We start from the raw sequence: 14,514 nt of genomic DNA on the forward strand, positions 1-14,514 counted from the left end.
TAACCAGCTGCTGCCGCAGGAGAAGTGTGTTCATCGGCATCGCCCCCTGTTCTTCCCGGGTCATTTGATGCCGAGTGATATGTAAATTATTGATCAGAGATTTTGCGGAGGCCCACGCAGCAACATCTGGTGCTGGTTAGCAAAGAGAGGCATGTATCGTTTTGTCTTGCTTTTGAGACTTTTTAGGAAATTGGAGTAGGCTGGCACTTGGGGTGGGGGTGGGATGGGAGTGATCTGGTGATCAAAGACCCTCTAATTCTGTGTTCTGTCCTCCCTCCTCAGTCTATATCCCCTAGGCCAGCACAGTCCAATAGTAGGTTCTGCAGTGATCAAAATGCTTCAAGTCTATGCTATGCAGCATGATAGCCACTAACCATATGTGACTGTTGAACATCTGAAATGTGGCCAGAGGAACCAAGGAGCTGGATGTTTCATTTTATTTAAGTGTATTAAATTGAAATATATGTATATATGGCCACTTGGCTGGTGACTACCAAATTAGCCAGTGCAGCTTTAGGACCTTGCCATGAAGATGTGGTTCTTGGGCCAGTTCTTGGACCTCAGCATCACCTGAGAACTTCAGTCCCAAACCCACTGGATCAGAATCTACATTTTAATAGGATCCCCAGATGGTTTGCTTACACATTAAGTGTGAGCCATGCTGCTTTAGAGTTATTGCCTGAGGAGTGGCTGTCCGACCAAGTCTAAATCAAAATTACTGACTTGTAAAATGCTGCTGTTCAGGATCGGCTAGTCTTAAAATATCTCAAATGTTGTTGCTCAGCTTTGTTCTTAACCATCTGAACTTCTGATCCCCTCCTCCCAGAAGAGGAGATAGTTTCCAAGACAAAGTATGGGGAGTGAAACTGATCCAGGGAAGAGCAAAAGCTATGTCTTTCTATGGCTTCTTGTGGGGATACAACCTCTAAATGCATATTAATATTTAATAATAAGCTGATGTTTTCGAGCCTCTCTGTGTATGGGCTAGGCCCTGTGATGAATGTTTTGCATGCACAGCTTCATTTGATCTTTATAGTAGCCCTCGAGATAGTTCGTTATTATGCCAGTTTTACAGATGAGGAAACCAAGACTCGAAGAGGTTTGGCACCCTAGATATATAGCTAGGAAACAGTGGGAAATCCAGATCCAGCTGATTCTTAACTGCTATGGAGTACTGCCTTCTTTGCACACGTAGCCCTTTATAATATGTTCCTCCAGTTCTGCCCTTGAGATAACAAACAGCCTAACATAAAACTGTGTTCGTGTTCGTGAGTGCATGACTTTGTTAGCTGCGGTATCCTCTTAAAAGAGGATACTTTTTTGACCTGGAACATACTGGGTTTTCTGGCCTGCACAGGTGTTATTTTGGATGCTGAGATGATAGTCCTTTTGACCAGGATGTCTCAAGTATCCAAACCCAGAAATCATCTCTTCCAGGCTGAATCAAGATGGTTTGCATAAGAGACCATGCAGATACACGTCTCTTCTATCTTACATTAAAAATGCAGAATGGCTCACCTGCTGTTTTGTTGTCATATGTTATATAGAAAAACCTATTTGCATGAGAACCATCACCCACAGTTCTGGGTAGGGTCACTGTGTGCCACTGAGCAGGAACGCCGAGGGCCATAACCTGTCTAATGTATTAAATTCTCAGGAATCGGGATTAAAAGTTAACCAGCCAGCATCCTTTGCTATAAGGTTGAATGGCGCAAAAGGCAAGATTGATGCAAAGGTGCACAGCCCCTCTGGAGCCGTGGAGGAGTGCCACGTGTCTGAGCTGGAGCCAGGTGAGCGGGAGGCCTGCTGGGGGGTCCCAGCACCAGCACTTTCCAGCAGAATGTTCCTGTAAATGTGTATCCCAAAGGAGGGCTGATCAGTTTCATTACTGCCAGTGAGCCTCTGAATTCCCTTTGCTGTTGCCAGATATTGTTTATAAATTAGGGTTTAAACATGTGCCAGGGATAGGCAGACCCTTTTTGCTAGGAGAGAATGCTCATTCTTTCTTTCTTTCTTTTTTAAACAAATGCTGGGCTGGGTGCAGTGCCTTAACCTGGGAGGTCAAGGCTGCAGTAAACTATGATGCAGTGAGCTATGATTGTGCCACTGAACTCCAGCCTGGGTGACAGAGTGAGACCCTGTCTCCAAAAAAAAAAATACACACAACACAAAAACAAATGCTTCTTTGTTTTCTGTTAGTTTTTCAGATTCCTTTTGAATGACATTCATCATGATTTTTCTTTCATATTGTAACAACATCTTACAGATTTTTATTCATTGACCTTATGACACGAGTAAGCATATTTTGATCTCACTTTACTCTAAAGGAAAAGTAGGTTAATGTTCTGTAAATTTAAAAAAGAAAATCTGGGTCTCTAGGCCCTAATGTCCTAAGATTTTTCGTGCTTGGTGCCTTGGTATATGGAATTCTCTGATTTAATCAACTTTAAAGAGACAGTGTTACCGGTGAACATAATTTATTAAGTGTCAGAAACTTGAAGGAACGTATAAGGCTCAAAGAGTTGCTCAAAGTTTAGTGAAGGCCTGGCCAAAAAGCAGATGATGACCCCAAATGATCACTAGTACCACAGGAGAACTGAGAAGCAAATGGTGAAGATGGTCAGAGCAGGAGAGAGAAATAGTTTCTGCCTCGGTGAGTTCAGGAGGGCTTCTCAGAGGAGGTGACATTTGATATGGGCCTTGATGTATGAGGAGGAGACCTATGATTACTGCCTTATAGGGCATTTGTTGTGTGCCTGGCTGTATTTGTATAGTGTAGTTGGAAATCTAGGCTCTGACCAGGCATGGTGGCTCACACCTGTAATCTCAGCACTTCGGGAGGATCAGTTGAGCCCAGGAGTTTGGGACCAACCTGGGTAACATAGTGAGACCCCTTCTCTACAAAAAAAAGTAAAAAAAAAATTAGCCAGGCATGGTGGCACACACCTGTAGTCTACTTGTGGGGGTTGAGGTGGGAGGATTGCTTATGTCCAGGAGGTCGAGACTGCTGTGAGCTGTGATCATGCCGTTGCACTCCAGCCTGGGTAACACAGCAAGACCCTGTCTCAAAAAGAAAGAAAAAAGAATGTAGGCTCTGTGTGAACATTTAGATCTATGTTTCCTAGTAGGCAGAAAGGCAGTGGGGAGCCTCAGGAGGAACAAGTGTAAAGGATGGGGTCAGATCCCGGTTTTAGTCTGAAAGGCCAAGTGGCAAGCTGGTGCTCCCAGAGTGGTCCATTTGAGGAAGCAGTGGCACTGGAAATGGAGAGGAGGGACTTGAGGCCAGAGATCTATGGTGGCTGTAGAGAGTGAGAGAGAGAATCCATTCCAAAATGTTCCACGTAGCTTAGTGATTGGGTCGGAAGATGACAGTGCAGTTATCAGAACTAGGGCCAGCCAGGCAGAGGGTGGGTGAGGATTGATCAGGGCCTTAAAGGGTTTAATATTTTACTTTGAGGGGTTTTGAAGGATCCCCAATACCCAAATGGAGATGTTTACTAGATCACTGTGAGGTTTGGTGGCCTCAGCCCCAACAGTCCCTCACTGGGTACCCTCCCTCTTCTCTTAAAGCCAATGTGCTTCAGGGGAAGCTAGCTCCACCCCAGACAGGATTTGAACCCCTACAGATGTATGAGATCATTAGCATGACAGTTACTATTGATTGCAAATTACAGAATACCCAGCTCAAGCCAACTCACACAATAAAGGGGCCCAGTAAGTTGCATAACTAGAAAGTTCAAGATATCCAAGACAGGTTTCAGCGATTTGATTTGGTCATTGAGCTGTGCCCTGCAAGGCGTCAAATATTTCTGCTGTTCTGCTTTGTGGGCCTGGTTCTGGCCTTCCTCTTGGTGGCAGGATGGCCTTCCTCTTGGTGGCAGGATGGCTGCAGCAGCACCAGATGTCCCACCTTCACGCCACATCAATTAAGAGAGACACCCTCTCAGGATTCTTAGAAGTCGAGAGGCTCCTTTCCCAGAAGTCTCCAGCACATCTGCCTTCCCCTCTCACTGACCTGGACACATGCCCACTGCTGAGTCATTTCCTGTGGCTAAAGAAATGCCATGTGCTCATTGACTAAGGCTTAGCGAAGAAGGATTTTTCCCTGATCCACTCAGGGACCACACCTGGACATGGCGGTGGAGCCAGCTTCCCCTACAACACATTGGCTTTAAGGGAGGCGGATGGGGACTGTTGGGGGATGTTCAGTGCCAAAGGACGTAGGGTGCACAGCTCCATGGAGATGCACCTCTGTGGAGACGTCCAGAGGCAGGGAGAAGAGCTTTGGGGAACACAAATTCTGAGAGGGATGAAGAGTACTAGGCACCAGGGAGAGACCGAGAGACTACCTGGAAAGGTAGGAGGAGAACAGGCTCTGCACCCTGGGCAGGAGGGCTTCAAGGAGGAAGCGGCGGTCAAGTGGTGCACAATGGGTAGATGTTCTAGGTGCCCACTTCAGTTAACAGATTACCTTGCTACATGCTGTGACCCAAACGCACAGCCAAAAACCTGCCCTGTGGGGGCAGTTCCTAGCTTTGAGCTTAATTAAGGAGCATTAATGCCAGTTGGAACCGTTTTTTTCCCCTTCAAGTGGCCAAATAGAGAAACGTAGAAGAAGTGAGGTTTTCTTTTTTCCCTTCATATATATTCTTTTTTATTTCTTGTTATGCCTTCCCAAAACAGAGACATTCAACAGTAGTTAGAATGGCCATCTCCCAATGTTTAAAAACAAACTGAACCCCCCAGTGGGTGAACAAAGTAAAGAGTAGTAACCTAGAGTTCAGCTGAGTAAGCCACTGTGGAGCCTTAAGTGGTGAGGTCTTCCAATTTCAGAGTGCTGTGTCTTCAACTTGTATCATCATTTTAGTGGAAAAACATAATTTAATTTTGGTGAAATGAGATTCATCTCGTGACAGGATTAGTAACAGCATTCACAGAATTTCACATTGAAGAAGTGAGGTTTTCTAAAGAAAGGAAGTGTTCTGAGGCAGGGGTCAGAGTCTTGTCCTGTGTTTATAGGATTTGCAATGTGGATGCGTTTCCCTTGGGGCTGATGAGGGATACCCAGGGGGTCTGTCTGGTTCTGAAATCCAGGATGCTGAGTGCCAGGCTCCCTGTAGAACTGTTGATTTTAAATGGGCCATCTCGGCTTGGCCTCCATCCTTTGTCCTCACTGAACTCAGGGGTGTCCATTTGCTTGATTTCACCCTGTGCCTTTGCTCATTCTCCTAGATAAGTATGCTGTTCGCTTCATCCCTCATGAGAATGGTGTCCACACCATCGATGTCAAGTTCAATGGGAGCCACGTGGTTGGAAGCCCCTTCAAAGTGCGCGTTGGGGAGCCTGGACAAGCGGGGAACCCTGCCCTGGTGTCCGCCTATGGCGCGGGACTCGAAGGGGGCACCACAGGTAACCCACTCCTCTGCTTCTTGAAGCCTTAACTGAACCAGCTCCAGGGACCAAGCCAGATGGAAATCCTCAAGCCCCATGGAAGCTTTTTACACGCGCTCCCCGTGGAAACTGGGGTCATGCACACTTCGGAGGCGCTTGCTGTCCAAAGCTGTTTTGGGAGTTGCGGTTTGACCCGCGATAAATCCAGAGTGAGAGCTCGATGGCTGTGTTATCACACCTCATTACTGTTAGTTGTGATTCAGATTCCTTCCTCTGCCAAGTTTCTTGACTTTCAGAACAGGATGCTGATAGTCAGGGAACACAGCACAGTGTCATTAATTTTGAGGGTTTCTTTGCCTGCACAGAATTCATGATGCGTCCAAGTGGGCTCCTACCCATCTGTTCTTTCATGGTACCAGGCTCCCAGAAATGCACTGAAGCAGCAATAAGACCTGTCCCAGCCTATCTCCTCCTCTTTTTACTCTCAGATCTTAATGGAGGAGGAGAAAAGACTGAAATGTTCAAAGAATTCTGAAGCTTTTTGGACCCATTACAATTTATTTTTATTCTTTGCCACAGATGGGACATGTTTGATTATGAAAGATACAGGCAGTGAAGAAGTAAATAAAGTGAGACCCACTCCATCTTCTCTCCTCCTCCCCCACCTGGGTCCAGAAGCAAACGTCTCTGGGAAGGGAGGACCTTCACCCTGTCTGTCATCTCATTGTCTGTCTTCATTCTTGGTTGCTGGGTTGGTTAGCTAATTGGTTCATTAGACAAGCAGACACAGAGTTTTGCTTTTGTCTTACAGAAAGAATCTTACTGTATCCACTGTGTGGTATAGCTTGTGTTTTTGCTTTGACATCTTAAAGATCTTTCCATGTCAGAACAGATCTTCCCCTCCTTTTCCTGGCTGTAGTGAGAATTCCTGCTGTGAATCGCAGTTATTTGAACAGGTGGCATCGGGTGGTGCGCAGTGAGTGCGTCACTGTTATGGAGGCTGCCAGGGTGGAGAGTCAGTCCTTAGTCTTTGCAGGGGAAGTGCGCAGTGTGGACTCACTGGGGCATGTTTGCATTTGGTGTTACTTTGGACCCTCTTGGGAAAGCAGTATGTCCTGGTTTCTTGAGTCTCTTGTGTGTGTACCCCCACCCCGCATAAGGAGAGTGGGATGGAGCAGACTTGCCTCCCAGGGGTGAGGGGTGAGTGGCTGCATGGTTGCCTGGCATCCAGCCCCAGGAGCAAGTGACCTGTGTGGCCAAGGGGCCCTCTCCGGGTGCAGGAGTGACTGGTGGGCTGGCAGGCTGCCCGGGACTCTGGCCAAAGCAGTGGCCTCAGCAAAGCCACCCACAGGGGTGGTGTGAGTGCTGCCAGACTCCCCAGGCAAATCCAGCCTGGCTCCACCCTGAACTCTGGGCCTGCGGCTTGCCTTTTGTGAAAGGCATGGTATCATTTTACCGTAAGTGATGTCCATTTTACAGATGTGGAAAGTGAGATGCAGAGGTTGAGTCACTCCCCAAACAAACACTCCCCCAAAAAACAGTCAGCTGGGAGGAGGCAGAACCAGGAATCAGTCTACATCCGTGACCTCAGAGCCTATGCACTGAACCCCCGAGCTTGGCCCCCTCTCTCAGTGGCTGGCTCACCCAGAGGCAGTGACTGCATCCCCAGCCCACTTTGGGGATGTCCTAAACCAGGACCCCTGTCCTCCCAGCTACTCAGGAGTACTTTCCAGGCAGCAGTGCTGGCACTTGGGCCCTGACAAGGTACTCACCTTTGAGGGCCCAGCTGGGGTCCTCTAGGCACTTGGAGCGCGTGGCAGGCTTCAGGCCAGGCCTCACAACAGCTGCTGGGGTCTCCCACACTGGCCAGGAAGCATCTCACCCTCCTGCTGGCTCATGCCGCTGTGCCTGGGCCCTCTCCCATTTCCTTTTGGCTGTTCGCACACCTTTTTGGGAGCTTGGGTTTCAGGCTGTGCTCTGCAAGTGCTGGACGCTGCTGAGAGAAGGAGTTGCTCTTGCAGGGAAGCTCCTAGCCAGGAGGGGAGAGGTACAGAACCGCCTGCTTCAAACCCTGTGTAAATATTGCTCTTGTCACAGGGAAGGCGCCTTGTTTTTCCAGCCCTCCTGCTCCCAAGCCTTTCCCTAAATATCCATTCTGAGATTACACAGCTGCAGTGTGCATGGAATGAAAAGGTATCTGTACTTGGCCGCCAGAGCGCCCAGTATCCTGACCTTCTGAACAAAGCAAACCTCCCTCTGTTTTTAATGGGTGAGTTTGCTGTATCTCTTGGCTCAAGCTTTAAATGGTCCATTCTGTAGATTTTGGAGTAGGGGAATGTGGAGAATTTGGGGCGGGACCCTGCTGGAGGAGGCTTGAGAGGCTGGGAGATAGACCAGGGAGCTCCAGATTCTTTGGAGCCGCTGAGCAATTTTCCTAATGAAATGATCCAGGAACCCCAGTGTGCTCGGGGTATACCAGAAGGGCCTCCTTCCTTAACTGCCTTGAAGAACAAGCAGTGCTGCGTTTAACATGCATTAAACTCACAGGAACTGAGCTGGACATATTTGAGGGGGTGGGGGAAGACCGCCGCGCCCAGAGATGTTTTGTGGTGTCAGATACAGGTTATAGCTAGAGGCAGTGGTGAGAGACTTCTGCTTGTGGATTTTTTTCCTTCCATCTTCTCTCAGGTAAGTGCTTTAGCTCCAAGTTGGACAGACTTCATGTTTAAATCCCAGTTCTGCTGGTCCCCAGCTGTGTGACTCCAGATGAATTATCTGACTTCACTGTGCCTCTGCTTCCTTTCCTGTAAAACAGGATTAATAACGGGACCCACCTAATAGGCTTGTTTGGAGCCGTAGAGGAGGTAACAGCCAAGTAGTAGCTCTTGTCCCATAACCCCTGATTTCTCTTTTCCCACCTCGTCTTCCCTGCCCTTTTGGGCCCTCACAGTCAAGATGAACTGATTTTTGGTTGGTCAAAATATTGCATTAGGGCCAAATGGGTGCGGTGGCTCATGCCTGTAATCCAAGCACTTTGGGAGGCCAAGGCAGAAAGATTGTTTGAGGCCAGGAGTTTGAGACCAGCCTGGGTGACATAGTAAAACTCCATCTCTACCAAAAAAAAAAATGTTTAAAGACGAACTTAGGAATGAAACAGCTTGTTAAAAAATGGTGGAACTTTCCCCTGCAGCCACATCATTTCAACTTCACTTTAAAAATATCTTTTTGGCCTGGCACAGTGGCTCACGCCTGTAATCCCAGCACTTTGGGAGGTGGAGGTGGGAGGATCACTTGAGCCTAGGAGTTTGAGACCAGCCCAGGCAACACAGCAAAACCCCATCTCTACAAAAAAATGTAAAAATTAGCCAGGCGTGGTGGTGCATGCCTGAAGTCCCAGCTACTTTGGAGGCTGAGGCAGGAGGATGGCTTGAGCCTGGAAGATTGACGCTGTGGTGAGCTGTGATCATGCCACTGTACTCCAGCCTGGGCAACAGAGGAAGACTTTATCTCAAAAAAAAAAAATATTAATAATAAGGCCAGGTGCATTGGCTCATGCCTGTAATCCTAGCACTTTGGGAGACCAAGGTGGGCAGATCACTTGAGGTCAGGAGCTCAAGACCAGCCTGGCCAACATGGTGAGACCCCATCTCTACTAAAGAAATACAAAAATTAGCTGGGCATGGTGGCGAGTGCCTGTAATCCCAGCTACTCAGGAAGCTGAAGCGGGAGAATCGCTTGAACCTGGGAGGCAGAGGTTGCAATGAGCCAAGATCATGATACTGCACTCCAGCCTGGGCAACAGAGCGAGACTCTATCTCAATCAATCAATCAATAAAATATCTTTCCTTATCATCACCTTACAGCCGCTTCCTGGATGGACACACTGTCTCCTTGTTGCTCACCTCCCACTTCTTCCCTACGTAGCCCCGGGCCTCAGAGCTGCTGCTTGAGGGGCTTCTTGGCTGCACAGATTAGATACCATGATGAGGTTGAGATAGTGTGGGGGGTGGACCTTGGGGCAGGAGCCTCAAGAGCTTCCAGGAACAGCTGGGTTGTGTTTGAGAGTTGCACGATAGCAGCTCTTTTGTTTTTATTGATATCCAGAACAATAATTCTTTCTCTGGACTAGGAGCTATAATTAAACCAAAATATTTCCCAGCTGGGGCAGTGTCTAGGGCTCTGGCAGAAGCACAGCCCTGCATGGGGATGCTATGCCAGGCATGCCCTGTAGAGGGCACTGTAGCGGGCATGTGCCAGACCTGATGACTGAAGGAGGCTCTCCCTGGGCCAGCTAAGTTGTCTCAGGGCTGCAGTTAGGGGATCTGAGGCAGCTCCACTGCCCACCCAGGGGTCAAGAGATGAGCCTGGCACCAGAGCCATGCAGACATGGTCCAAACCCGGCTCTACCACTTTCTGGTTGTGTAGCGTGACTGGCCCCCTCCCTGAGCCGCAGAGTCATTTGTGAAGCAGGAATCACGGAAAGGATTCCATACCACATGTGTGAATGGTGCTGTGCACAGGACCTGGAGCCGGAGTGGGGTACGCATGCCCCGTCAGCGGGAGCTGCTGTTCTGTTCCTGTGCTTGTTGCTGGAATTCACGGCAAAGTGGGTGGGCCGGCAGGTCACAGTGGCTGCACTCGGTCTGCAGCACAGTGCCTGGGGTGAGGGCTGAGGAGGAAGGGAGGAGATGCTTGGCCTCCCTGGCTTCTCCAAGTCTACCCGGAGAAGAAAGGACAGTCAGAGGGGCCCACGCCTCCCCCACACCCCTGGAGGGAGAGCTGGACTCTGGTGGCTGAAGCAGCACTTCAGGCTCACAGTGTGACTCAGGCTTCTTGCCCTCAGCCACAATGGCTCATGCCCAGAGGAGAGAACAGGGTGTCCAGGCTGTTGGTGCTTGTGGGCGAAATGTCAGCCATGCTCCTCCTGCCTTGGCCTAGAAAAGGGAGCCCCCACCCCGCAGGGCCTGAGGTTCTCTCTGCCAGAAGTTCAGAGCTAGTGCCAGTGGGTTCCCATGCCACCAGCGTGAGCCCTCTGTAAGGGGATCTATGTGTGTCCCTCACCACAGCCTCAGTGCTCCTAGGAAAGCCCTCCAAGCCATCAACACAGCATTTTCTATTCCTTTCTCCCAGGTATCCAGTCGGAATTCTTTATTAACACCACCCGAGCAGGTCCAGGGACATTATCCGTCACCATCGAAGGCCCATCCAAGGTTAAAATGGATTGCCAGGAAACACCTGAAGGGTACAAAGTCATGTACACCCCCATGGCTCCTGGTAACTACCTGATCAGCGTCAAATACGGTGGGCCCAACCACATCATGGGCAGTCCCTTCAAGGCCAAGGTGACAGGTAACGATCAACCACCTTCGGAGTTACTCTCCCTTCCTGGGGAGCTGGTTGTGTCAGATCAATCATAGTGGAAACTATGGATGGTTTTAGATGTGTTAAAGCTACTTTGAACTTTGAATGTCAGTAAATAGTATGAGATGTCAGAGGGCAGTGTTTGAAACTTACAAAAGTCCACAGAGTGGAGCCGTGCAGAAGTTGAGAAAGCATGTTAGGATGTTAGGTGGTTTTCTATCTCTAACAGGAAAGAATACACATTGAAATCTTACGTATTTGTTTAGATCAGGGCCTGAAAAATCCCCTGATTTCTAATTTTCACTTGAAAAATAATCAAAAGGTTTTCCTATACTTATAAAAATGTGTCTCCTCCAAAACACTGGAAAAAATACCAAACTATGAAAACCACTTCACAGCCACCACCCAAGGTAACCACCATAAACACTGTAGTAAATCCCTTCCACACGTCATGATTCACTGTTACATAAAGAATGTAGGTTCATCGCAGGAAAATTAGAAAATTCAGATAGAAAAATCATCCTTTCTCATCCACAGAATCATTTTTTGATATTTCATTATATGTCGTCCCAAACTTTTACACTGCTTGTACATAGACTATTTTATGTCAATAGAAAGATGTGAATTCCACAGGCACATCTTTGATGGGTAGGGGGTGGGGAGATTGGGAGGGTCCTCGGCCTTGTCAGCCAAGGCCAGACTCATCCATTTGCCCAGAAAGCCAGATCCTAGTTGTATGGGGGTGGGATCCTAGGGGTTTAGAAGACATTATGGGTGTGAGATACAGGTGTGGTGGCTTTTGTGTTGGGGTGCGCGGGCTCTCCTGGGGTTACTGTGTAGGGTACTCGCCTGTCCTCTGGCTGAGAGACCCCTCTTGATCTGGCCATTCATGCCTGTCCCCCTCCCTCCTGTATCTTAGGCCAGCGTCTAGTTAGCCCCGGCTCAGCCAACGAGACCTCATCCATCCTGGTGGAGTCAGTGACCAGGTCTTCTACAGAGACCTGCTATAGCGCCATTCCCAAGGCATCCTCGGACGCCAGCAAGGTGACCTCTAAGGGGGCAGGGCTCTCAAAGGCCTTTGTGGGCCAGAAGAGTTCCTTCCTGGTGGACTGCAGCAAAGCTGGTAGGTGTCTGGGCCTTTTCAAGGGTGGGGTGGGGCAGGGGCAGGCTGGGCACCCTGGGTACACTGGCCTTCCCTGCTGAGGTCTCCTGCAGTGCCCACCCCCATGTAGGCCAGCCGTTTGCAAGTAACCATGGTCATGACCCTGTTCTCCTGCACTTAATATTTTTAAATGATTTCCTTCTCTTTTGCCTTTTGAACTTGGGTATTTATTTGGGTTTCAAGGGTCGGTTGCCTGGGTTCTGGCATCCAGTACACCTGGGCTGGAAACCTAGTACCGCCACTTCATTCATTCATTCGTTTGTTCGTAAAACTTATTTAGCCATGTGACCTTGGAAAGTTATTAAATCTCTTTCCAAAAGTCAGTTTCCTCTTCTCGGAAGTACCTTACTTAAGCTGCTTGTGAGAGTAAACAAGAAGATTCTCATAGCCAACACTTAGAATAGCCCTTACTGTGTGCTAGGTTTTGACACCCATAACTCCTTAAACCTCACAACTAGTTCGTGAGGTATGTCCTGTTCTCATTCCCTGTTTACAGATGGGGAAGCTGAGCTAGGGAGAGGTGAGATTCCAGTCCAAGGTCACCCAGGTAGCAAGTGGCAGGGCAGGGATTCGAACCCACACCGTCAGGCTCTATGAGCCTCTGCTTGTAATTGCCACACTCTCCCACCTCTTAGGGGCCCCAGCATTATCGTGGAAGCACCTTACCTTTGGCTCTCATATTTCCTCTTCTTCCTGCGCCTGTCCTGATGCATCCGGGTGGAGTAACCACCTTTTGCCTCCTAGGCTCCAACATGCTGCTGATCGGGGTCCATGGGCCCACCACCCCCTGCGAGGAGGTCTCCATGAAGCATGTAGGCAACCAGCAATACAACGTCACATACGTCGTCAAGGAGAGGGGCGATTATGTGCTGGCTGTGAAGTGGGGGGAGGAACACATCCCTGGCAGCCCTTTTCATGTCACAGTGCCTTAAAACAGTTTTCTCAAATCCTGGAGAGAGTTCTTGTGGTTGCTTTTGTTGCTTGTTTGTAATTCATTTTATACAAAGCCCTCCAGCCTGTTTGTGGGGCTGAAACCCCATCCCTAAAATATTGCTGTTGTAAAATGCCTTCAGAAATAAGTCCTAGACTGGACTCTTGAGGGACATATTGGAGAATCTTAAGAAATGCAAGCTTGTTCAGTGGGCTGAGAAGATCCTGAGTACACTAGGTGCAAACCAGAACTCTTGGTGGAACAGACCAGCCACTGCAGCAGACAGACCAGGAACACAATGAGACTGACATTTCAAAAAAACAAAACTGGCTAGCCTGAGCTGCTGGTTCACTCTTCAGCATTTATGAACAAGGCTAGGGGAAGATGGGCAGAGAAAAAGGGGACACCTAGTTTGGTTGTCATTTGGCAAAGGAGATGACTTAAAATCCGCTTAATCTCTTCCAGTGTCCGTGTTAATGTATTTGGCTATTAGATCACTAGCACTGCTTTACCACTCCTCATCGCCAACACCCCCATGCTCTGTGGCCTTCTTACACTTCTCAGAGGGCAGAGTGGATGTGGTGGCAGCCGGGCCCACATGTCTCTCAAGTACCTGTCCCCTCGCTCTGGTGATTATTTCTTGCAGAATCACCACATGAGACCATCCCGGCAGTCATGGTTTTGCTTTAGTTTTCCAAGTCCGTTTCAGTCCCTTCCTTGGTCTGAAGAAATTCTGCAGTGGTGAGCAGTTCCCCACTTGCCAAAGATCCCTTTTAACCAACACTAGCCCTTGTTTTTAACACACGCTCCAGCCCTTCATCAGCCTGGGCAGTCTTACCAAAATGTTTAAAGTGACCTCAGAGGGGCCCATGGATTAACACCCTCATCCCAAGGCCCGTCCCATGACATAACACTCCACACCCGCCCCAGCCAACTTCGTGGGTCACTTTTTCTGGAAAATAATGATCTGTACAGACAGGACAGAATGAAACTCCTGCGGCTCTTTGGCCTGAAAGTTGGGAATGGTTGGGGGAGAGAAGGGCAGCAGCTTATTGGTGGTCTTTTCACCATTGGCAGAAACAGTGAGAGCTGCATGGTGCAGAAATCCAGAAATGAGGTGTAGGGAATTTTGCCTGCCTTCCTGCAGACCTGAGCTGGCTTTGGAATGAGGTTAAAGTGTCAGGGACGTTGCCTGAGCCCAAATGTGTAGCGGGGTCTGGGCAGGCGGACCTTTAGGGTTTGCTGCTTAGTCCTGAGGAAGTGGCCACTCTTGTGGCAGGTGTAGTATCTGGGGCGAGTGTTGGGGGTAAAAGCCCACCCTACAGAAAGTGGAACAGCCCGGAGCCTGATGTGAAAGGACCACGGGTGTTGTAAGCTGGGACGTGGAAGCCAAACTGGAATCAAATGCCGACTGTAAATTGTATCTTATAACTTATTAAATAAAACATTTGCTCCGTAAAGTTGCCTTGGTGTTCTTGGATGATGTCGCTTCTGAATAAATTGTTTAATCCTAGGAGTTCAACACCCTCAGCCTGGGTAACAGCAAGACCCAGCCTCTGCAAAAAATTAAAAAATTAGCCAGCGTGGTAATGCATGCCTGTAGTCCCAGCTACTCAGGAGGTGGAGGCAGGAGGATTGCTTGAGCCTGAGAGGCCAAGGTTGCAGTGAG

At 48.8% G+C, this 14,514-nt stretch overlaps 1 protein-coding gene and 1 long non-coding RNA gene across 7 annotated transcripts in view; one reads left to right on the forward strand and one right to left on the reverse strand.

The window, feature by feature from the left end:
* The window catches only part of FLNB (filamin B), a 163,912-nt gene extending 149,607 nt beyond the window's left edge, over nucleotides 1-14,305 (forward strand). For all 6 annotated transcript variants that reach the window (XM_034956737.3, XM_055110993.2, XM_055110994.2 and 3 more), the window contains 5 exons: nucleotides 1,658-1,790; nucleotides 5,233-5,409; nucleotides 10,522-10,740; nucleotides 11,672-11,875; nucleotides 12,659-14,305. In XM_034956737.3, the coding sequence (XP_034812628.1) occupies nucleotides 1,658-1,790; nucleotides 5,233-5,409; nucleotides 10,522-10,740; nucleotides 11,672-11,875; nucleotides 12,659-12,846 (921 nt within the window). In that variant the 3' untranslated portion in view covers nucleotides 12,847-14,305. The remainder of the gene's footprint in view (nucleotides 1-1,657; nucleotides 1,791-5,232; nucleotides 5,410-10,521; nucleotides 10,741-11,671; nucleotides 11,876-12,658) is intronic.
* LOC134729898 (uncharacterized) lies at nucleotides 4,638-12,726 on the reverse strand. The gene is made up of 2 exons (XR_010111446.1): nucleotides 12,581-12,726; nucleotides 4,638-8,195 (listed from the first exon to the last, which is right to left on the reverse strand). It is a non-coding gene; the product is annotated as an uncharacterized LOC134729898 (long non-coding RNA).
* Nucleotides 14,306-14,514: the final 209 nt, after the last annotated feature.

The sequence above is a fragment of the Pan paniscus genome, chromosome 2, assembly GCF_029289425.2.
Source record: "Pan paniscus chromosome 2, NHGRI_mPanPan1-v2.0_pri, whole genome shotgun sequence".
NCBI classification, from domain to species: domain Eukaryota; kingdom Metazoa; phylum Chordata; class Mammalia; order Primates; family Hominidae; genus Pan; species Pan paniscus.